This window comes from Dendrobates tinctorius, unplaced genomic scaffold, assembly GCF_039654945.1.
Source record: "Dendrobates tinctorius isolate UK_male_01 unplaced genomic scaffold, ASM3965494v1 ptg000177l, whole genome shotgun sequence".
NCBI lineage: Eukaryota > Metazoa > Chordata > Amphibia > Anura > Dendrobatidae > Dendrobates > Dendrobates tinctorius.
The window spans coordinates 758,245-783,770 of NW_027361844.1; the positions used below are offsets into that span (position 1 = coordinate 758,245).

Here is a 25,526-nt window from a genome sequence, read left to right on the forward strand (position 1 = left end):
AGATATATATATATATATATATATATATATACACACACACACACACAGTGCCTACAAGTAGTATTCAACCCCCTGCAGATTTAGCAGGTTTACACATTCGGAATTAACTTGGCATTGTGACATTTGGACTGTGCCAAATTTTATGGCTGTAGCTGCGACGGTGCGGATGCCAATCCCGGACATACACATACACACACACACACACTTTGAGCTTTATATATACAGTGGGGAAAAAAAGTATTTAGTCAGTCAGCAATAGTGCAAGTTCCACCACTTAAAAAGATGAGAGGCGTCTGTAATTTACATCATAGGTAGACCTCAACTATGGGAGACAAACTGAGAAAAAAAAATCCAGAAAATCACATTGTCTGTTTTTTTTTCATTTTATTTGCATATTATGGTGGAAAATAAGTATTTGGTCAGAAACAAAATTTCATCTCAATACTTTGTGATATATCCTTTGTTGGCAATGACAGTGGTCAAACGTTTTCTGTAAGTCTTCACAAGGTTGCCACACACTGTTGTTGGTATGTTGGCCCATTCCTCCATGCAGATCTCCTCTAGAGCAGTGATGTTTTTGGCTTTTCGCTTGGCAACACGGACTTTCAACTCCCTCCAAAGGTTTTCTACAGGGTTGAGATCTGGAGACTGGCTAGGCCACTCCAGGACCTTGAAATGCTTCTTACGAAGCCACTCCTTCGTTGCCCTGGCGGTGTGCTTTGGATCATTGTCATGTTGAAAGACCCAGCCACGTTTCATCTTCAATGCCCTTGCTGATGGAAGGTTTGCACTCAAAATCTCACGATACATGGCCTCATTCATTCTTTCATGTACCCGGATCAGTCGTCCTGGCCCCTTTGCAGAGAAACAGCCCCAAAGCATGATGTTTCCACCACCATGCTTTACAGTAGGTATGGTGTTTGATGGATGCAACTCAGTATTCTTTTTCCTCCAAACACGACAAGTTGTGTTTCTACCAAACAGTTCCAGTTTGGTTTCATCAGACCATAGGACATTCTCCCAAAACTCCTCTGGATCATCCAAATGCTCTCTAGCAAACTTCAGACGGGCCCGGACATGTACAGGCTTAAGCAGTGGGACACGTCTGGCACTGCAGGATCTGAGTCCATGGTGGCGTAGTGTGTTACTTATGGTAGGCCTTGTTACATTGGTCCCAGCTCTCTGCAGTTCATTCACTAGGTCCCCCCGCGTGGTTCTGGGATTTTTGCTCACCGTTCTTGTGATCATTCTGACCCCACGGGGTGGGATTTTGCGTGGAGCACCAGATCGAGGGAGATTATCAGTGGTCTTGTATGTCTTCCATTTTCTAATTATTGCTCCCACAGTTGATTTCTTCACTCCAAGCTGGTTGGCTATTGCAGATTCAGTCTTCCCAGCCTGGTGCAGGGCTACAATTTTGTTTCTGGTGTCCTTTGCCAGCTCTTTGGTCTTCACCATAGTGGAGTTTGGAGTCAGACTGTTTGAGGGTGTGCACAGGTGTCTTTTTATACTGATAACAAGTTTAAACAGGTGCCATTACTACAGGTAATGAGTGGAGGAAAGAGGAGACTCTTAAAGAAGAAGTTACAGGTCTGTGAGAGCCAGAAATCTTGATTGCTTGTTTCTGACCAAATACTTATTTTCCACCATAATATGCAAATAAAATGAAAAAAAAACAGACAATGTGATTTTCTGGATTTTTTTTTCTCAGTTTGTCTCCCATAGTTGAGGTCTACCTATGATGTAAATTACAGACGCCTCTCATCTTTTTAAGTGGTGGAACTTGCACTATTGCTGACTGACTAAATACTTTTTTTCCCCACTGTGTGTGTGTGTATATATATATATATATATATATATATATATATATATATATATATATATATATATATATATATATATTTTTTTTTTTAAACCTGAAAAATGGTGATCTGTGCACTGGTGGGAACCAAGCCAGAGACTAGGATTGCATCAGAATAGGCTTCTTATTTTGAAAAATGTTCTTTTGTAAAACCGAATAAAGAGATAAAAAAAAATCTGAATAAATATCTTTAACATTATAATTGCAAAATATCATTAAGCTCGTAATTGTAAACAAAGCAAGAGTAGAATGTATCATTTTAATACTCAGAATAGTTACTCAGGTTAAAAGGAAAAAATGGATGACATGAGCAGGGTGATGCCAACTGTCTGTTTACGTCATTCTAACAATTTTGAATGTTCAATGCGTGTGATGATCCAGTCTGGTTTTACACCTTGGGTAAATTCTCTGCGGAACCTGGAATGAGAACAAAAAATTGTCATACAGAACTGATCAGCCAAGTTGGCATTTACACAAGCAGAATAATGCCTAGAGCAACAACCTTCTATTCACTGCAACTTCTGTCTCATGTATACACCAATAAAGAATAGATTGGCCAAGGTGGCAATGGTGTCAGAGACGTCAGAAATAAAACGATCATTTCTGCACTGACAGAACAAAGTCAGAGAGGTGACTTATAAAGGAATGCTAGAACTTAAGATTCTCGACACATGAACACTGAATATAATTTCATTAGGGAGAGAGGAGGAAGATGCCGCTAGACACCACTATTGTTATAGTGGTGTCTAGCGGCATCTTCCTCCTCTCTCCCTCTATTAAAAGCAAATGGATCAGAAGTTGAAATTCCAAATGACTGATCCTTCTTTACCTGGCCTCCTCTTTTAGGGGAGTTGTGAGGCCGCTCAATATTTCCACTGTTTATCAATACCCCAAATGTATGTACAGTATGTTTATTGCTTTTTGAAGTACCATAAGTTGTCTCCTAAAGACCCCATTCTATAAGAATTGAGGAATAGAACAAATCTTGAGGAATCGAACAGTGCATTATAAAATAACCTTAGAAGACTTCTTACTCATAGTTTGCAGTGAGCATACGCTTCGTGTCCTTTACATTTTCTTTCCCCATTACAACTTGAAATACTTTTGTTCCTTCTAGCTCTTCATCAGGAATATTTGCATATGACATATACCAAAACCGCATGAGTATACGGACAAATTTCCTACCTATAAAGAAAGGAAAGAAACAAACTGCTTATTTTCCGTTCCAGTGAACAGTAAACATAGTGACTTGCATGAAAGGGAAATGCATTTTATGTTCACCTGCTGGACCCCAGTATGATCCCTCCCCATCCTAGCCAATTTTATTTTTGTCTCTTCTATTCTTTCAACCCCTTCCTCCAAGAATCATAGTTTTATTATTTTTTTGGCAACATAGCCATATTGGAACTTTATTTTTCAACAGTATGAGAAATCTTCTTGAATCACCATTCATTTCATCCTATAATGTCCTGGAAAACAGGGGAAAAATTCCATCTGCAGTAAAACGGCAAACCCTCCCCCCCCAAAAAAAAAACCAAAAAAAAAACAAAAAAAACACAGCAATTCCACCACTATTTTTTTTTTTGTTCTTACAGTTTTTAGTGTTTGGTATAAATAGCATGCAACATGACTCTTCAGGTTAATAGGATGACTGACACACCAAAAATGCACAGTTTATTTTTAAGTAGTCAAAAATAAAAAGAATTGGAAAAAATTAAATAATTTATATATAGCGATGGGGCTCACAATCTAAATTCCCTATCAGTATGTCTTTGGAGTATGGGCGGAAACCGGAGAACCCAGAGTAAACCCACACAAACACGGGGAGAACATACAAACTCCTTGCAGATGTTGTCCTTGGTGAGATTTGAACCCAAGGCTGCAGTGCTAACCACTGAGCCACCATGCCGCCCTAATAAAAAATGGTTTGTTGTGCCATTTGCCAACATGCACCGTTTTATTTAGTTTTTGTTGCATTTTTGGGGCGAGTTAAGTTTATATTTTAATAGACTGGACTGTTAACCCCTTTGAGACGAAGCCTGTTTTCACTTTAATGATCGGGCCAATTTTTACAATTCTGACCACTGTCATTTTATGAGGTAATAACTCTGGAACGCTTCAATGGATCCCACTGATTCGGAGATTGCTTTCTCGTGACATATTGTACTTTATGATAGTGGTAATATTTTTTCAATATACAGTAACTTGTGTTTATTTGTGAAAAAAACAGAAATTTGGGGAACTTTCGCAATTTTCAAACTTTTAATTTTTATGCCCTTAAATCAGTATTGTCACAAAATACCGTAGTTAATAACATTTCCCACATATCTACTTTACATCAGCACAATTTTGGAACCAAATTATTTTTTTTTGTTAGGATGTTATAAGGGTTAAAAGTTAACCAGCGATTTCTCATTTTTACAACAAAATTTGCAAAACCATTTATTTTTTAGGTACCACTTCACATTTGAAGTGACTTTGGAAGGCCTATATGATAAAAAAAAATACCCAAACGTGACACCATTCTAAAAGCTGCATCCCTCAAGGTACCCAAGAATTTGTTTAAATACTTCAGGTGCTTCATAGGAATTTTTGGAATGTGGAAGGCAAAAATAAACAATTACTATTCTATCCCAAAAATTTTCCTTTAGACCCAATTTTTTTTTTTTTTTTTTTTTTTTTTTAACTTTTGCAAGGGTAAAAAGAGAAAATGGACAATACATTTTGTTGTGCAATTTCTCCTGAGCATGCAGACACCCCATATGTGGGGGAACTCTACCGTTTGGGTACACGGCAGGGGTTGGAAGGGAAGGAGCGCCATTTGATTTTTTTTAAAGTAAAATATGCTGGAAAAATTTGCGGTTGCCATATCGCGTTTGGAGAGCCCCTGATGTGCCTAGACAGTGGAAACTCCCAACAAGTGGCACCATTTCGGAAACTAGACCCCTTAGGGAACTTATTTAGATAAGTATTGAGCACCTTAAACCCACAGGTGCTTTATAGAAGTTTATAACGTAGAGCCGTGAAAATAAAATCACATTTTTCCCAAATAAATCTTTTTAGCTCCAAATTTTGCATTTACATAAAGGTAAAAGGATAAATTGTGCCATAGAATTTGTTGTGCAATTTCTCCTGAGTACGCCGATACGCAATATGTGGAGGAAAACAACTGTTTGGGTGCACGGCAGGGCTTGGAAGGGAAGGAGCCACCATTTCACTTTTGGAATGCAAAATTTGATGGAATAATTGGCGGATGCCATGTCACGTTTGAAGAGCTCCTGATGTGCTTAAACAGTGGAAACCCCCCACAAGTGACACCATTTTGGAAACTAGACCCCTTATGGAACTTATCTAGATGTGTATTGAGCACCTTGAACCCACAGGTGCTTCACAGAAGTTTATAACGTTAAGCCATGGGGAAAAAAAAAAACAAACATTTTTCCCACAAAAAATTTTTTTTAGCTACAAATTTTATATATTCAGAAGGGCAAAGGGAGAGAATTGACACCAAAGTTGGTTGTGCAATTTCTCCTGAGTTCATAAATACTACTACTCGAAAACTACTTTTGAGGCACAGTGCAAAGCAATTTGTCCCACAATTTCTGCTGAATGTAGAAATACCTCATATGTGGCTGTAGAGTACTACTTTGCCATAAGGAGTGACTCAGGAGGGACCGAGCGCTATTTGCCTCCTGAAACGCAGATTTTCCTAGAATAGTTTGCAGATTCCATATAAGGAGCCCCTATGTACTAGAATAGCAGAATCCCCCCTCAAGTGACCTCATTTTGGAAATTATAACCCTTTGGGAACTTATCTACAGATAGTGATGATTTTGACTTCATGGCATGGGTGTTTTCCAGAAACAGGTAGCAGTGAAAGTTGGCGAGGGAAAATTGCAAACTGAAGTAGTGACAGTATGCTTTAGTGACCAGCATGTTGCAGTCACCAGTACATTCTGCCCAGCTCACTTACAGGTGCGTGTCTCCAGAAGAATCAGGCGGGCTCTCATCACTACAGAAATGCCAAACATGTTGGCGCTATATGTGGTTTAGGCACACTGGGGCTCAGAAGGGAGGGGATGGGCATTTGGATTTGGGAGCGGAGAATTTGCTGAATTTCTTTTGGCAGCTGAGGAGCCATTTTACTTTTCCAGAGCCTTTGTGCTACCAGTAACGTGGAAACCCCCTATATTTCCATTAACAGATGACAGACCTGAGTGGAGACTTGCTTTTTTTCTGGATTGAGTGGAAACTTTTATTGGGAACATTTTACATAACGTTTGGTATCACAGTTATACGGTGCTCTACGCTGAGCACTTACTTTTGGGTTGCCATCAATCTTTGAGTGACGTGATTCAGATGAAACCCCTGATGGATTCATTCACTATAATGAGGCAGCAGAGCTACTCTGGACTCCGTCTGGCCTCTGTTCCACAGTGTCCTTCTTTTCAGAAGTGCACAAAACTGTGGCTGACGCCACTTTTATGCAATCCTTAAAAGACGAACGCCGCCGGATCACATGTCCTATGGCATCCACAGTGCCTCCATCTACCTCATTATAGGGAATCTTCAGCCAGAGGTTCTGTCTGAATCACGTATTTCAGAGATTTACATGGACACCCCAATGTAAGCGCTCAGCGAAGAGCGCAGGATAAATGTGCGCAGAGCCTTCTTGCGATCTTTGGGAGGCAGAATGAAAAAAAAAAAAATCAACAGCATGTGAAGAATTGGTTTTATATATTTTTTATGCCGTTCCTCGTGCAGTATAAGTGATTAGGTGACTTTATTCTTCAGGTCGGTGCGATTACAGCGATATGACATTTATATCGGGTTTTTTGTTTTCCTGCTGTCACATCACACACTAAAAGACGCTTTTTATTGTGAAAACTAGTTTATGCATCACTATATTTTGAGAGCTATAATTTTTTTATATTTTGGCCGACAGTCATGTGAGGTCTTGTTTTTTGCAGGACGAGCTGACGTTTTTACTGGTATCATTTTTGGGCACATGACATTTTTTGATCGCTTTCTATTCCAATTTTTGGGAGACATAATGAACAAAAATCAACAATTCAGGAATTGCTTTTTTTTTTTTTTTTAACTGTTCCGTGTGTGGTAAAATTGGTAAGGCAGCTTTATTGTTCGGGTCAGTACGGTTACAGTTTTGACGCTTTTTACACAGCAAAATCTATTTTATAGAAAACTAATTATTTTTGCATCACTTAAGTCTGAGAGTTACTGTATAACTTTTTATTTTTCTTCTGATGGAGCTGTATGACGGCTTGTTTTTACGGGACAAGATGACGTTTTCAGCTGTACCATTTTTATTTACATCTGTCTTTTTGACCGCGTTTTATTGCACTTTTTGTTTGCCGGTATGATAAAGCATTGTTTTTTTGCCTTGATTTTTTTTTCTACGATGTTCACTGAAGGGGTTAACTAGCGGGACAGTTTTATAGAGCGGGTCGTTACGGACGCGGTGATTCCAAATATGTGTATTTTATGTTTTTTTTATTTAGATAAATAAATTTATTGGTTATTTTTTTCTTTAATTTTTTTTTTTTACTACACATAGTATTTATTTTTGTTTACTTTTTTCCATTGTCCCAGTATGGATCATTACTATATTACATCAGATCAGGATCTCACAGGCAGGTAAGAAGGCACGTCGGCGCCTACTCTCAGCAGGCGCACACAAGCCAGCTTACCTGCAGGACCCTGAAGGACCCCGCAGCTATCTTGGTGCCGGGGTCTCCATGGACACCTTCAGCACATCGCGATGCCAATGTGATGTGCTGATGGAAGAGTGCAGGGAGCCCGCTCCCTGCACAATGCTTCTCTATGCTGCTATCACTACTGCCAGTGGCATCAGAGGGGTTAAATGCACACGATCAGTGCTAGCTCCGATCGTGGGCGTTGCTGCAGGGGTGTCAGCTGTCACATACAGCTGACACCCGCAGGCGATTGCCGCAGAGCTCAGCGTAAGGCCGCGCGATTGTGCCACTGTACTAGTACTGCTCTGGGCACAAACGCACCTCCTGCAGAGCAGAACTAGTATGGCGAAGGTCGCAAAGGGGTTAGTCCATTCTAAAGCCTCAAGTCTTGTGACTGTAAACTTGTGAATCCTCGCAGTACACACACTGCACGCAGCAAGGATTCTCCGGTGTCAGCGGCAGAAACCGCGGTCATGTGATCACAAGTATGCAATATTCATACTCCATGAAGTGACTGCAGACTTGTCGTTTTAGACCTCAATCTCTTTAAAAGAAGAGGCAATACTGAATATGTTTATGTCTTTTTTTGTTAATTTTCAAACTTTTAAAGAGGGAGAATATGAGGGCAATTACATATTCTATTCTTTTTAAAAAGATTTTTTACTTCATTTTTTTTTTTGAATACCACTATGATGCAGTATATAGCTAAAATCATGGTCTCCAATTATGCCAATGTCTTGGCTTTACAGCTGTCCCATCATGGCAGCTATGGGTGCATAAAGCTGCTTTTACAGGCAGATCCAACAATCTGCAGTGTATGGTGCAGTTTCAGCTCCTGAGCCTGCTCTATACACACCACGGATATACAATGTACTGTACATGGATGGAGGATGTCGAAAGAAGTTCAAATGCAGTGACAGGAGGAGAAAATTGGTTTTAGGAATTTTAAGGACCGACCTGTTTGAGATGCATCCATAATCTGTCAACTGATATTTCCTATTTCAGCCTTTCTTGGCTGACAGGCGATAACTGCGTCCAAGCAATGGTCACAGGACGTGGAGGTGTGGAAACATAGCTGCGCTGCGTATGTAAATCACAATGTACTAAGGTCTTTCATTTCTAAAGAGTTACAAAAACAGCGATGCACAAACATACTGAAATGCCTGTGTAAGTCATTCTCGTGACCAGTCATGTGACCATACTCCTAGGATTTACTTCTTTCCGGTAGTACTGGAGGTGACAGATCACATGGCCTTTACCTCCTCTACTGTCACCGATGTCTCTGAAGGGGGCACATCTCTTATGTTGGAAGCACAGTGTGCATTCCACATAATGTCATATATATATATATATATATATATATATATATATATATATATATATATATATATATATATATATATATATATATATATATAACACGTGGTTAGTGGGTTACATTCATATTTTATTTTGTAATCTGTTTTTATTAGCCAAATCAGAACTTACCCTATGATCAGATATGATAGAAAACCGATAGGGGGTGAGTAAAATGGTTTGGTTTTTTTTTAAGACAAAATGCAGCAAGGGACGAATTTGAAAACGATTAACCCATTTAACGACCAGTGACGAACATAGCACGTCATGAGCGACTGTCAGTTCCCACACCATGATGTGCTATGTCTGTCATGCATTTACACTGTCACTGCATGTTAACAGGCAGTGACAGTTTTGTGCCGACAGCTGAGAGGCACGGGAAGAGGTGCGAAGAGCCATGCTAGCGGTCCCCACATTCAGGGCTCTGATCAGTTAATCTGACTGACCGATCATAGCAGGATCGCACAGGACCTGCTGAAATATCAGCATCTCCCGCTCGATTACAGCAGGAGCTCGGCACTGCTAGAGGCCAAGGTCGTGCACTAACAGCCACGGACGGTGCCAGCACAGCACCTGGCCATTTAACCCCCTGAAAGCTGCGATCGAGAGCGACAACATTTAAGAGGCAGGCAGAGGGAGGCAGCCTTCAGATCGGTACCTGATTGTCATGGTGACCTGGGGTCATCAAGCTATGTAAAGCTTCTTAGATCATGCTCAAAACATTGCAATGCATTATACTTGTGATCAAAGTAAAAAAGTGAAGATCTCATAGGGGTACTAAGTAAAAATAAATAAGTAAGCCGGATTACTTATCGGTAATGCTCTTTTAATGAGTCCACGACAGCACCCACTTGGAGAGAGGGATCCGCCCATAGGAACAGGAAACCTACAGAGATAAAAGAGGGCGGTCCACCTCTCCTCCTCAGTTGGATTACAGAGTACCCGGGGGACCACCAATTATTAGGCCATTATATTATTCAATATTCAAATTTTATTTATTTTACATCTAAGAAGGTGTATATACACTATGTTAACTTCTAGGGAGGGTAGTGAACGGGTGCTGTCGTGGACTCATTAAAAGAGCATTACCGGTAAGTAATCCGGCTTTTTACACTTCACCACGACAGCACCCACTTGGAGAGACTTTCAGAGACCTTCACCTGGGAGGGACCACCATGCCGAGGACCGCTCTACCAAAGGCTAGGTCAGATGAGCATGATAAATCAAGCCTATAGTGGTTATAAAAAGTAGAAGGCGTTGACCAAGTTGCGGCCTTACATATAGACTCGATTGCGACGTCTCCCCTCTCTGCCCATGAGGAAGCCATAGCTCTGGCGGAATGTGCTCTGATACCATCCGGAGGATTTTCATTGCTCACGGAGTATGCCAGACTGATCGCGTCGCTGATCCATCGAGACAGGGTACCCCTTGTGACCTCATATCCCTACTCTAGAGCCCTACTCTTCCTCCAGCTGCTAGACCTCTCGATGTATTGTAATACTGCTCTAACGTCTAGTGTATGAAACTTTTCTTCTTCTGGAGTAGAAGGGTTACTAAAAAATGAGGGGAGGTGAATCTCTTGTGACCTATGAAACTTCCCTGCTACTTTTGGTAAGTATGAAGGGTCTGGTTTTAATATTAGCTGATCCTGGAATGTTAACAGGAAAGGGGGATCTATTGAGAGTGCTTGTATGTCGCTAACTCTTCTAGCTGAGGTTAGTGCAACTAGTAGTACTGTCTTGAGAGATAGGTGCTTAAGGGATATCGAGTCTAATGGCTCAAAGGGGGAACGTGTAAGGCTGGTTTCACATTTGCGTTTTTTAGCGCTGGAAAAAAACGCACACCTGCGCATGCGTTTTTTCCCCTATATTTAACATGGGTGCGCATACCTGCGCGCTGGTAAGCGCATGTATGCGATTTTCATGCGCTGCGTTTTTTTGGGGTGTGCGTTGGGATTTTCCAGACGCAGCATGTTGCATTTTTTGGCCCTGCAAAAAAGCGCATGCGCACATATGCGCACGTTTTGCGCTAAAAATGGCCATTATAGCCTATGGATGCGCATATGTGCGCACTGGCATGCTCATGTATGCGTTTTTTTGCATATGCGTTTTTTTTTTTAAACCATGGAATTTAGGGGTTTGGGTTAGAGTTAGGGTTAGTTAAGGGGGTTTAGGGTTAGGGTTATGGTCAGGGTCAGGGTTAGGGTTGGGGTTTGGGTCAGGGTTAAGTATGGTTTTGTTAAGGATTAGGGTCATGGTTAGGGTCAGGATTAGGGTTAAGTATGGTTTTGTTAAGGGTTAGGGTCAGGGTTAGGGTTAGGGTTAGGGTCAGGGTTAGGGTCAGGGTTAGGGTTAGTTAGGGTTTAGGGTTTGGGTTAGGGTTAAGTATGATTTGGTTAAGGGTTAGGGTCAGGGTTAGGGTTAGGGTCAGGGTTAGGGTTAGTTAGGGTTTAGGGTTTGGGTTAAGTATGATTTGGTTAAGGGTTAGGGTCAGGGTTAGGGTTAGGGTTAGGGTCAGGGTTAGGGTCAGGGTTAGGGTTAGGGTTAGTTAGGGTTTAGGGTTTGGGTTAGGGTTAAGTATGATTTGGTTAAGGGTTAGGGTCAGGGTTAGGGTTAGGGTCAGGGTTAGGGTTAGTTAGGGTTTAGGGTTTGGGTTAAGTATGATTTGGTTAAGGGTTAGGGTCAGGGTTAGGGTCAGGGTTAGGGTTAGTAAAGTCATGGTTTGGGTAGTGTGAGGGGCCACCTAAAAATGTTGGAAAAAAACGCAAACGCGGTAAAAACGAGCTAAAAACGCATACAAACGCTGCGTTTTTTTCATGCATGCTCATAAAAATGCTTGAAAAAAACGCAGCAGTTGTATGCTTATGTATGCGTTTTTTCAATGCGTTTTTTTGCGGGAAAAACGCGCTGCAAAAAAAAGCAAGTGTGAAACTAGCCTAAGACTGTGATCACACGTGGCGTTTTTTTTCGCGTTTCCGCGGCGGTTTTAACCGCGCGATTTTGCCGCGAAAACGCGAAAAATAAGCATCCCATGCATTCCTATGGGATTCCGCAATGCTGTGCTAATGCTGCGGTTTTTACCGCGGCGGAATCGCTTTGCGGTAAAAAACGCAGCATGCTCATTAATTTGCGGAATCGCGGCGATCCCGCACCCATAGGAATGCATTGTTCCGCTTACTTCCCGCATGTGGCTGTGCACACCATGCGGAAAGTAAGCAGAACAATTGCGGATGGTACCCACGGTCCGGAGGAAGGAGACTGTCCTCCGGGCTTTGGGTACCATATCCCTGTAAAAAATAGAATTTAAAATAAAAAATATTGTTATTCTTACTTTCCGGCGTCCCGCGCAGCATTCCCGCCTCTCTCCATGCTCTCGTTCCCAGTAATCCTTTGCGAAAATGCCCGCGATGACGTCCGTTCTCGCGGGATCGCGAAGTCTCGCGGTCATTCGCGCGACGTCATCGCGATCCCGCGAGAACGGACGTCATCGCGGGCATTTTCGCAAAGGATTACTGGGAACGGATGCGCGGGACGTCAGAAGGTGAGAATAACACCATTTTTTATTTTTTTTTTTACATTCTATCTTTTACTACTGATGCCGCATAGGCGGCCTCAGTAGTAAAAAGTTGGTCACACTCGTCAAACACTATGTTTGACGAGTGTGACCAACCTGTCAATCAGTTCTCCAAGCGATGCTACAGATCGCTTGGAAAACGCTAGCATTTTGCAAGCTAATTATGCTTGCAAAATGCTAGTTTTTCCGCGGGAAAATCGCAGGAATTTAAAATGCGATTTTCCCGCGGAATGGAATTCCGGAATTCTTGCGGTAATTTCCGCGAGAGTTCCGGTACGTGTGCACTTAGCCTAAGGGCCTCTAGTACGAGATTCAAGTCCCAAGGAGGAACTCTGGGTATGTGTACCGATTCGCTCCGCTCACAGGCCGAGATGAATCTGGCTACCCATCTATTGCCTGCCACATTATAACTATAGAGGGCTCCTAGAGCAGACACCTGGACTTCAGTGTGTTAACAGATAGTCCCAACTCTTTCCCTTTTTGTAGAAATTCTAGGATCGATGTTATCAGAATTTCTCTAGAGTCGGGAGCTGTGTGGAACTCTAGGAATTTCCTCCATACCCTGGTGTAAATTTTTGTCGTTGCCAATTTTCGACTCTGTAGGAGAGTATTTACTAACCCTTCTGTGAATCCTCTTGCTCTCAACATTTCCCTTTCAAGTTCCAAGCCGTCAAGTGGAGGTTGTCCACTTGAGGATGGAAGAATGGCCCCTGTGAGAGGAGCTTGGGGATCAAAGGAAGTACCCAAGGGTCTGTCACTGACATTGTCTGGAGGCAAGAGAACCATGGCCTCCTGGGCCAGAATGGCGCTATCAAGATTATTCGTGCCTTTTCTGCCCTGATCTTCCTGATCACCTGCGGCAATAGTATGATTGGGGGAAATGCATATGCTAGTTTGAACTGCCATGGGGCTTGGAGGGCATCCAGAATTTCCGGACTGTCTGTCATGTTCAAAGAGGCGAATCTTCGCACCTGCCTGTTTTTCCTGGTGGCGAAGAGATCTATCTGGGGAAGACCCCATAGTGACACGATGCGTGTGAATATCTGCTAGCTCAGGCACCACTCTCCTTGCCGTAGTGTATGGCGGCTTAGAAAGTCTGCTTCCGAATTGTCTCTCCCTCTTATATGGAGGGCCGAGAGAGACAAAAAATGTTTTTCGGCGAAGGACAAGATCTTTCTTGCGGAAGACATTAAGGCGACTGATTGAGTCCCACCTTGCCTGTTCAGATATGCGACCACTGTGGTGTTGTCTGAAAGGATTCTCACGTTTTCCCCTCGTAACTGTGGAAGAAAATGATATAATGCATGACTAACCGCCTTTAGCTCTTTCAAGTTTGAAGAATCCTGATCCTCACTTATATCCCATAGGCCCTGGGTGAAGGTGCTTCCCATATGAGCCCCCCATCCTCTGGGGCTGGCATCGGTAGTAATTATACGGGAGGGTGTTATCACCCATGGTACTCCTCCCGATAAATTATCATCCTCTAGCCACCATGCTAGGGAGGTTAGGACCGTCTGGGATAAAGTAATTTTCTTTGTCAAATTCCCACGGTCATGGGTCTCTTCTAAGAGGATTTGATACTATAATTCCCTCATGTGGAACTGTGACCATCGAACTGCCGGAATGCAGGAAGTCAGGGACCCCAGGAGGGACATTGCATCCCTTAAGGATATGTGTGGACTGTCTATTGCTGACCTGACCTTTATTTTAATCGCTGAAATTTTTACCTGTGGCAGCAGACATTTTTGATTTATGGAGTCTAGTTGGAGACCCAGGAAGGACTGAATGGATTGCGGCTCGATTCTGGACTTCTTGAAGTTTATTATCCAACCTAGAGCCTGTAGGGATAAGATTGCATCAGCAACTCGATTATTACATTGCCAAGTTGAGTTTCCTATTATCAAAAAGTCATCCAGATAGGGTACTATCAGTGTGTCCTTTTGGCGTAAGAAAGCCATCACCTCCAGCATCACCTTTGTAAAGACTCGCGGTGCGATGGAAAGGCCGAATGGCATGCCTGTGAACTGGAGATGTTGTATGGTGCCATCGAGGAATACCGCCACTCTGAGGTATTTCTGATATCTGTAATGGATGGGAAGATGATAATAAGCATCTTTCAGATCCAAGCCTGCCATCATACAATTGGGGAAGAGGAGCTTAATTGTAGATCTTATGGATTCCATCTTAAATTTATGGTTTATTATAAATGAATTTAGCTTCCTCGGGTTGATTATTGTCCTGAATGAGCCATCTGGTTTAGGTATCAGAAAGAGAGGGGAGTAAAATCCTCTCCCTTCCTGTCCTTTAGGCACATGGACCAAAACTTTTTTGTCCAACAGACTCAAAATCTCAGCCTCCAGGGCCCGCTGTTGGATTTGCAAGCTGAAAGATGTTATGATAACTGAGTTAAAGGGTACGTGATGGAACTCTCTCTTTAACCCTTCTCTAACAATGCCCAGAACCCAAGGGCTGGCCGTAACTTTCTCCCATTCCTTAAGAAAAATTTTTAGTCTCTCCCCTACTGGAGGGCCGGGCTCCTTAGCTCCTGTCCCTGCGGAAGGAGGATCCTCTAAACATGGCACCTTTGCCTTTTTCTTCCTTCGTGGCCCAGCAATTTTGATTTTCTGCTGGTCTCCCTCTGCCAAATGGTCGTCTCCTAAACGCCCTCCTATAAAATGGGAGAGAGGGGTTAGGGAACCTTTTTTTCCTTTCCTTTGCCTTAGTCAAGATTTCATCTAAGGCTTTCCCAAACAAGAACTCACCCTCACAAGGAATGGCACAAAGCTTTGCCTTGGATTGGGTGTCACCGCTCCAGCTTTTAAGCCATAGGCTACGTCTGGCGTTATTAAGTAAGCCTGATGATCTGGCTGCCATGCTTAATGAATCAGCAGAAGCATCTGCTATACAGTATATGCAGCTGCGCCACGGATCAGTGGTATGGCGGTTCGTAGCTGGTCTCTGGAGATTTTTTTGGTCTATTTGCTGGTCTAGTTGATCAATCCAGACAAGCATAGAACGAGCTGTGCAAGTAGTAGCTATTGCCGGTTTAAACATGCCGGTAGCCGCCTCCCATGCCCTTTTTAATGAGCCATCAGCTTTTCGGTCAAGTGGGTCTTTTAGAACCCCAGCGTCCTCCACTGGTAAGGCCGATTGTTTTGAGGCGGAGGCGACTGCTGCGTCCACTTTCGGGACCTTAGACCATGATGACAATTCTTCGTCGCTGAAGGGGTACCTTCTTTTTGAGGCCGAGGGAAGATAACCTCTCTGGTCCTGCTTCTCCCATTCCTTCTTAACCAGAGCTTTTATAGCTGGTATAACAGGAAAAACTCTCCTTATTCTGTTAGCCCTGCAAACATAATTTCTTGTGTCGTTTGCGGCTCCTTTGTCTCTGTGAACCCCATGGTGTTCCTCATGGATTTAACCAAGTTGTCCATGTTATCTAAAGGAAAACACGAACGCCCTTCCATATCTGAGGAAGATGATGATGTGGATGCATTGGAACTATCAGAGAGTATCGCTTCGTCCTCATCAGTCTCTATGCTAACCGTAACTGGCTTGTTAGCCTTAGAATTTATAGGCATGCTAGACTGGGTTAGGGCCTGTAATTCTTCTCTTATTATAGCCCTTATGTCTGTGGTTGATGTTGATGCCTGTTTTGCTGTTTCATTAATGCATTTTTTGCATAGCCTTTTTGTGTACGAGTCTGGTAGGGGACGCGTACAAAGGGCACATTCTTTTTTTGATTTTTCCTTTCTCTTAACCTGAGGTGGAGACGAAGCGAGGGAGATATATATATATATATATATATATATATATATATATATATATATATATATATATATCAGCTTAATAGGCAGAGAGTCGTCCACTCACCCAGAAAAGCTGTAGGTACCGGCTCAGGAGGTTGAGAAGGAGGCTTGTTGGCGTGGCTTCTGTGGCTTCTATCCGAGGAACCTCGGCGTGTGTGATCCTTGGCTGACGCTGTATCGCCTGCCTGGGGATGCGTGTCCTGTCTTCGTGAAGATATGATTGCACGCCGTACCCATATCCCCCCGGTCTTTTGTAAGCCCCTTCATTATACTGGTACGTCCCCCTCCAGGTGCGCCTGCCTGCGGCCAATTAGTATGCGCCCGGCCTGGAATACAACCGCCGGCGCTCTGTAAATTAAATCGTCTCTCTCTTTTTTTTTTTTTTCTCCTTCTTGGAGGGGGCGGGGAGCGCTCCTACATGCCTGTGCGCTCGCGATATTTCCTCTGAAGCCGCGCGTGCGCCCTGAGCTGAGGAACCTCCGGTAACCCGGAAGTTCCTCCTTACCCCTTCCTGTTGGCGCTGCATGTGCGTCCTCCTGAACGCTGAAGCCTTAGGAACGCCGGAGGCTACCGTCCTCCCCTCCAGTTCCGCGCTCCCACACGGACCGGGATGGATCCTCCCGCAATCCCGGTGGCGTGTAACACTGCAGGGGAACCCCCGGTCGGCCTCACCCGGCACCGGCGTTTCTGCTCTCACTGCTGCTGTGTCAGACGAGGAGTGAGCCGAATGCCAGCACTCCCCCGTCGCTGCTTCCAGACCGGAACCCCTGCCGTTCCCGCAGATACTGCACAGGCGGTTCCATGGTCCAGGTAAGACTGTAGCGAATCCTGTGGTTCCCATAGGAACAGGAAACCAACTGAGGAGGAGAGGTGGACCGCCCTCTTTTATCTCTGTAGGTTTCCTGTTCCTATGGGCGGATCCCTCTCTCCAAGTGGGTGCTGTCGTGGCGAAGAGTAAAATATATATTGTAAGGTAGCACTTGTTATTCAGGTAGGAGAAACTCGCTAGGCAGCCAAATAACCAGGTCCGGCACGGGTTTCTCATATAACTCCAACAGTCCATGCGGTTTATTAGGCATCATAAACCATGAACAGCAACAGAAAGTTCATATACAACAGCATAGCGTCCATGACAGAGCTTCACTTGGTTAATCCTGTGGTAACACAGGTTGTGCAATGTCCAGCAATCAGGCTCCCTAGCCTCACAGTTACATCCCTTGTTCGGGTTACCTCATGGCTGCTTCTCCGTGCAGACGTTCATTCCCTCTCCCTGGGAAATCTTAGACATATGCAGCCATTATACACAGCCTCTCCACCTGCTGTCAGGAAGGCAGCCACGTCAGCCAGACGAGACCTTCCATACGGACCAATCGGGTCCAAGCATTCACTCATGTAACCTACCCTGGTCACCTTATATGGTCCATAGCCATGCCCACCGGATCACATGGCTATGACCTCATCACAGGTCCTTCACACACATCCACTTTACTATGGCATTCTAGACACCGCCCCTAGGTGGGTTTGTAGGTAGCTGGTCCCACCCATTCACCAGCTACCTGGAAAGCTCTCCCTGACACAGTGTAACGAAAGCTCAGCAGTACCTCTGCTGATCAACACACATATTCAAGCTTCCATCCCAAGGCCACCTACCTTGGGATACATAACGATCATTCAGCATCCTACCACTCATCCTCTCTCCTGGGACACCCACACAGCGCCCCCTAGCGGACACAGTGGTCACTACACCAATATATTAAATAAATCATATTAATGAAAGAAGTTACACTAAAATAGATTATGTAGAAAAAGAAAAAAAGTACACATTTTTGGTATTGCCACGTCCAGAACGAGCTGATCTTTAAGTGTTACACTAGTTAACCCCTTCAGTGAAAGTTGTAAAAACAAAATAAATAAAAAAAGTGGCACACAATGCTTTTTCATCATATTGCTGGAGACAAAGTGGAAAAAGTGGAAAAAAAGCTATCAAAAAGACAAATGCCGTAAAGCTCCATTAGCGGAAAAATTAAAAAAAGTTATAGCTCTCAGAATATAGCAATGTAAAACTAATTATTTTTTCTATAAAAGTTTTTATTGTGTAGAAGCGCCAAGACATAAAAAGTTATCTAAATGTGGTATCTCTGTAATTGTACTGACCCGAAGAATAAAGCTGCCTTATCAATTTTACCACATGCGGAACGGAATAAAAAAAAAACCAATTACTCAATTTCTGGATTTTGTTCAATCTGCCTCCCAAAAAATCAGAAAAGAAAGCGATTAAAAAAAGTCATGTGCCTGAAAATGGTATCAATAAAAATGTTAACATGTCCAGCAAAAAACAAGACATCACATGACTCTGTCGGATGAAATATGGAGAAATTAGAGCTATCTAAACATGTGATATAAAAACTTGTCTTTGCAAAAAAAAAGTGATTTATTCATTCTGCCTCCCAAAGATCTCAGTAGGGTTTGGCTCCTATTTATTCTGCGGCAAATGCTTACACCCAGGGTTTCCATGTAAACACGTGATTCAGATGGAACCTCCAGTGGAAGACTTTTCTATAATGAGGCAGATGGAGATGCTGTCTCGCCTATGATCCGGCAATATCCGTCTTTTAAGGCATACATAAAAGTGCCGTAGGCCACAGTTTTGTGCACTTCTAAAAAGAAGGACAATGCTAAGCAAAGGCCAGACCGTGTCCAGAGTAACTCTGCTGCCTCATTATAGTGAATGGATACATCGGAGGTTTCATCTGAATCACGTCACGTTATGTAAAAGTTCCTAACAAAAGCTTCAAATCAATCCACAAAAAAAGCAACTCCCCAGGTCCGTCATCTGTTAACGGAAACATCAGGGCCTTCCATGTTACTGGTAGTACAAAGACTCTGGAAAAGAGATATGCCCCTCCCACCACACCCAAAAGAAATCCAGTGTCTTCTGTGCTCTCAAATCCAAATGCAACCTTCCCTTCTGAGCCCCAGGGTGCCTAAACCACATTTAGCGCCCACTTGTTTGGCAGGGGTATAATTTTCAAAATGGGGTCACCTGAATGAAGGATTCTGCTCTTCTAGTACTTAGGGGCTCTGTATATGGAGTCTGCAAATTGTTCTAGGAAAATCTTTGCTCCAGAAGGAAAATATCGCTCCGTCCCTCCCGAATCTCTCCATATGGCTAAGTATAACTGTACAGCCACATATGAGGTATTGCCACATTCAGGAGAAATTGTCAGACAAATGTTTGTGGCATTTTTACCCATTTTTCCACGTGAAAATGTAAAATCTGGTGCTAAAACAAAATTTTTGTGGTAAAAATTTTATTATTTTTTCTTCACTGTCCAATGGTATAAAATCCTGTGACACACCTGTGGTGTCAATATGATCATTACACCCCTAGATGAATTCATTGAGAGGTGTAGTTTGTAAAATGGGGTCACTTATAGGGGTTTCTGCTGTTCTGGCACCTCAGGGGCTCTCTTAGTTGGTCATGGCACCCACAAACCATAACAGCAAAATCTGCACTATAGTATGGCGCTCCTTGCATTCTGAGCTTTGCACTGTGCCTGAAAAGTATTTTATAAATATGTATAGGGTACTGGCGCACTCGGTAGAAATTGCACAACAAACAGAGGTCCATTTTTTCCTATTAACCCATATAAAAATAAAAATTTGCGACTAAAACAACATTTTAGTGGTAAAAATGTAATTATTCTTTCTTCACCACCCAATGGTATGAATTTTTGTGAGGCACATGTGGTGTCAACATACTCACTGCAACCCTAAACGAATTCACTGAGATGTGTAGTTTGTAAAATAGGGGAATTTATGGTGGGGTGGGTTCTGCTGTTTTGCCACCTCAGGGGCTCTCTCACTGTGACATGGCATCCACAAACCATTCCAGGAAAATCTGAACTCCAATTTGCGGCTTCTTCCCTTCTGAGCTGTGCACTGTGCCTGAAAAGTAGATTTCAACCACATATGGGGTATTGGCGCACTGAGGACAAATTGCATGGTGCCACTTGTCCTGTTACCCTTGTGAAAATAAAAAAAATTGGGTCTAAAAGAACATTTTTATGGGAAAAATGTGATTTTATATTTTCACAGCTCTACTTATAAACTTTTGTGAAGCCCCTGGGAGTTCAAGGCACTCAGCACACATCTAGTTACATTCCTTGAGGGGTCTAGTTTAAAAAAAAAAAAAATGGGGTCACTTGTGGGAGTTGGGGACTTCCACTATTTAGGCACATCAGGGGCTCTCCAAACGTGGCAAGGCGTCCATTCTCGATTCCAGCTATTATATATCAAAAAGTCAAATGGTGCTTTTGCCCTTTCAAGCTCTGCTGTGCGCCCAAACAGTAGTTTTCCCCTACAAACAGGGTATAGGGGTACTCAGAACTAATTGCACAACAAATTGTATGGTTCAATTTCTCCTTTTACCATTTTGAAAATAAAAAATTTGGGGCTAAAATAATTTTTTGTGAAAAAAAGTAAATTGTTCATTTCTTTCTTACTTATTGCAATAATTCCTGTGAAGCACCTCAAGGGTTAATACAGTTCTTGAATGTGGTTTTGAGCACTTTAAGGGGTGCAGTTCTTAGAATTGTGTCACTTTGCGGTGTTTTATGTCATACAGGCCTCTCAAAATCACCTAAAATGTAATGCAGTCCCTAAAAGAATGGTTTTGTAAATTTTGTTGGAAAAATTAGAAATCGCTGGTCAACTTTTAACCCTTTAACATCCTAACCAAAAAAAATAAGTTTCAAAAATTGTGCTGATGTAAAGTAGACATGTGGGAAATGTTTTTTATTAATTATTGTGTGTGACATATCTTTTCGATTTAGGGGCATAAGAAGTAAAAGTTTGAAAATTGTGAAGTTTTTGAATTTTTTGGCCATATTTCCGATATTTTCACAAATAAACACAAATCATATTGAACACATATTACCACCATTATAAATAACAATATGTCACAAAATCTCAGAAATAGTGGGATCCGTTGAGGCATTCTAGAGTTAGAACCTCATAAAATGACAGATTTAAAAAATGAATGAGGTCCGGTCATTAAGCTACAAAGTGGCTCTGTCCTTAAGGGGTTAAACGTTTGTTCCTCACACTTACCATTATCATCATAATAAATAGCTACATCTCCAGGAAATGAGTACATAATCTCATCATTCTCTGCCGCCAGGGCATTTCTGTAGTTGTCAGAAAGCATTGAACATTTTTCCTTCACATCTTTCAGGATCTGCAACATGAAAAAGTACTGGTTACTTTTTAGATATTACAAGTGTAATATCTGACCTTTCCCGGCGCCTGCGCACTGCAGTACTCTGCTCTGCCCTCAACAGGGCAGAGCAGTGCGCTTGCGCCAGAGCCACGAAGGGAAGCAAAGAAGAGGACGTCATCGCTAGAAGGGAGGAGCTGGACCGCGACACCCATTGGACACAGACCGGATCGCCCCCCTGGGTGAGTATAATATAACTCGTTTTTCTTATCTTTCAGGTTACATCGGGGGCTTATCTACAGCATTACAGGATGCTGTAGATAAGCCCCTGATGGCGGTGGCCGCATCTTATATGCGAAAAAATAGGTGACAGATTCCCTTTAAGTTTATCCTCTAAGCCTCTGTCCCCCCAAAAATGTAAATGTGATGACAGCAAATAAAGATGAAAACACAATTCACAAATATATGTACGAATAGATCTGTCTTTAGCAAGTTTTTTTTTTTTTCGGAGGAGGGGATAAATATCTGAGATAGTGGAGACGGGCGGAGCCACAGAGGATCAATATTAATTAAATTAATATAATTAATATGAATTATCAGCTGGCACCTTCAATGTATTAATGCTTTATCAAATCATTATATTACGTATAAGACATAACAACTAAAGACAAATAAAACCACTTAAGAGGTATAGTCTGAAGACTCCCTACATGAAAGTATAATTATTCCTCCCAACTACACTGATGTGTCCAAATGGAGAAATCAAATACCATCCAATGAAAAGAAACAGGATAAATGCATCAATAGCAGGCAGGCACAAATCTATAGAGGCTATGGTAGAGTAATGCAGTATCAAAAACCAGGACAATGTATTTATAGAGAATAGGTCACCTGGTTTTCCCTTGTCATCTGAGAGCAGCATAATAAAAGGGCAGAGACCCTGATTTCAGCGTTGTATCACTTACTGGGCTGCTTGCTGCAGTTCTGATACGATCCCATTTCTCTCTGTTGCAGATGTAGCAGCTCTCTGGATGCTGAGCTCTGTATAACACGCACACCATTCACTGGCAGATTTCTCTGGGCATTGTGCAAAGCTCAAGAATATGAAGGACTACATGGCAGCAGGCATACTAATCATCTGCTGATTAATCACCTACTGACAAAATTGTGGTTTTACCAAAACTACAGTGAGAAGCTCAGCAAGTGACACATCACTGGAATCTCAGTCTCTAGATTAGGTGGCAAAAACCTGGCGACAATTCCTGATATCTCCAAAGCTTACAGGGAATCTAAGTGTATACATTCATATCATGATATCCACAGAGAAAGAACTCATTCCACGTGGTTGGGGGTCCCCACACGTATCTCTAAACTGCTACTTTTGTTGTTTACGCCAGTCCCAGCCTGTCTCCGCCAACATCTTGAAAAGAAAGTGAGGATTATGCAGGAGCAAGCACTGCTGACAAATTTAGTCATAATTTATGCCATAAAGGTGGTTTACATTATGACAGAAGTGTACTTTAACCTTTCCAACCCAATAGATCTCTTACCTCTGGAGCCAGCTAAAATGTGTCATAATTATTAAAAGGAGCAAGCCTCTTTATTAAAATGGGGCATTCAATACCAGCGATTCCTTCATTATGACTGGTATAAAATATGTCAGGGCCCAAAAGTACAGCACTGTCATTTGTCCAGTTTACAGTGGTAGATATATTATGTGTGCACTGCAAATCTGGATTTGAGCAACATATTTTTATTTTTCTTTATTGTAAACAAACAGACTGCTTCCGTTTTTTTCTTTGTGTCTGTGTTTTTGACCTGAAGAGGTGAGCTTGCTTCCAAGATCCAAATAAAGGGATCCTTGGAAGTTCACGATTTTATTCAAATTTATCAGTAAGAAACAGTTCGGTGAGACTCAGATGCAAAACAGAAGCTAATGAGAAGCTTTTAAATTTGCATCTATGTTTCACATAACCCCTTTGACTTGTACAGCCAAGTCTGATTCACAAGCTCAGACTACAACAGGCCTTCCTCTGAATCTCATGGATCCCAAAGTCCTGTGATCTTTACAGATGTGGTAATAGATCCTTTCTATGGGTCTGAGTACTGTTTGAGGAAGAGTTGCACAGTACAAATACTGATGTGAGAAAGTCACCTGAAAGTTGTGTACCAACGATGAGTTTTTGATGTTGCACATTTTCGCTGTGTAAAAAATGCTGCGTCTTACAGTTCCAGCAAAGTGGATGAAACTTATAGAAATATCATGTCTGCAGTGTGTTTATTTTTTATTTCAGTGTAAGCTTAACTGCTGATGTTTTTTTCAATCTACAACACATTAAATTCTCCTGCGGGTTCGAAGAGTTTTATGTGCAGATTTTTCCCATAGACATACATTAGATGTGGAGAATTTTAGGCTATATGCACACGTATGCAGAAAATTCCTGACTGAAAACCGGATTCCTTCCCAGAAAACGCACGTTTTTTGCCATGCGTTTCCGTGCGATTTTTAGGCGTTTTTTTTCCGGCGCAGCCCCAGTCTCATAGAAAATAGCTAGAAATGCGGATTTTTCTGCAAAATTAATGAGCATGCTGCGTTTTTTACCGCGATGCGTTTTTTTTGGTGGAAAAAAAGCATCAATATGCACAAAAAGTGCAGAATTCATTAAAATGAATGGGATGCTTCTTTTAAGCATTTTTTTAAGCACTTTTGCAGGTAAAATGCTTAAAAAACGCTTGCGTGGGTACACAGCCTTAAGGTTTAACGAGAAAAAAATATCACATGAGTTTTTAGTGCAATTCCACAGGAGAAATGCAATGAAAATTCATGGAATCAGCACATGAGTGCATCAATAAAGTTTTATCAAAGCCAAACATCAGGAAGCAAAACAGCTTTATTTATAACATTGCTTAACAAAAAAGCCAAGAAGCCAGCGCTGCCTATGGTCAGCACACAATGCATGGCATTGGCGGGGTGGCTCAAGGAATTGAACAATTGTTTACTAAATGTCTCATTTTAAAGTTCAGTTAGAAACTAATATGTGCATTTGCACCTTATGCATTGTGTGCTGACCAGTAGCGTAGCTACCGGGGGGGCAGAGGGGGCGGTCGCCCCGGGCCCCGAGCTTTGAAGGGGCCCACCGAGCTACGCTACTCTAACTGTATCTGCGTGCACAGCGCGCCCATACAGTTACATTCTGCGGCATAGCAGGGAGAATCGAGCCGCTATGGGCCCCTGAGAAGGCGGTGGGGGGGCCTGTGCCAGCAGTGGGCCCACCACCTCACAGCCAGCAATGTCGTCCTGGACTCCTGGGCTTTAATTTCTGCGCACAGGACCTGTGATGAGGTCATGGGAGGGGCGGAGTCAGGGGTCACATGATCAGGGGCTTCAGCTGCTGCAGGGCTCTGCTGTGCTGGTTGTCATGGTGCTGGATGAGGTGAAGTAAGTTTCTGTATGGGGTCAGGATTGGTTTACAGGGTGGATGTAGCAGAGCTGTGTGTGTATGAGGTGTACAGAGCGGAGCCGTGTGTGTAGGTGTACGGAGCAGAGATATGCATGTATGAGGTGTACAGAGGAGCGGAGCCGTGTGTATGGGGTGAGCGGAGCCGTTTGTGTACGAAGCGGAGCCGTTTGTGTACGAAGCGGAGCCAAGTGTGAACGGGGTGTACAGAGCAGAGCTGTGGGTGTACGGGGTGTACAGAGCAGAGCCGTGGGTGTGCGGCGTGTACGGATTTGAGCCGTATGTGTACGAGGTGTATGGTGCGGAGCCACATGTGTACAGCGTGTACGGAGCAGAGCCGTGTGTGTATAAGGGGTATCAGGTGCAGTAATAGGGACACATACGGCAGCAGCGGCTCAGTATTGGGGTATCAGGTGCAGTAATAGGAACACATACGGCAGCAACGGCTCAGTATTGGGGTATCAGGTGCAGTAATAGGGACACATACAGCAGCAGCGGCTCAGTATTAGGGTATCAGGTGCCGTAATAGGGACACAT

At 42.8% G+C, this 25,526-nt stretch overlaps 1 protein-coding gene across 1 annotated transcript in view; it reads right to left on the bottom strand.

Moving 5' to 3' along the window:
- Positions 1 to 2,036: 2,036 nt before the first annotated feature.
- MAIP1 (matrix AAA peptidase interacting protein 1) overlaps positions 2,037 to 25,526 on the bottom strand; it is a 29,747-nt gene continuing 6,257 nt past the window's right edge. Inside the window, exons 3-5 of the mRNA XM_073551441.1 lie at positions 21,426 to 21,552; positions 2,896 to 3,046; positions 2,037 to 2,278 (exon numbers count right to left, since the gene is read on the bottom strand). Coding sequence (XP_073407542.1) covers positions 2,200 to 2,278; positions 2,896 to 3,046; positions 21,426 to 21,552 — 357 coding nt within the window. The 3' untranslated portion in view covers positions 2,037 to 2,199. The remainder of the gene's footprint in view (positions 2,279 to 2,895; positions 3,047 to 21,425; positions 21,553 to 25,526) is intronic.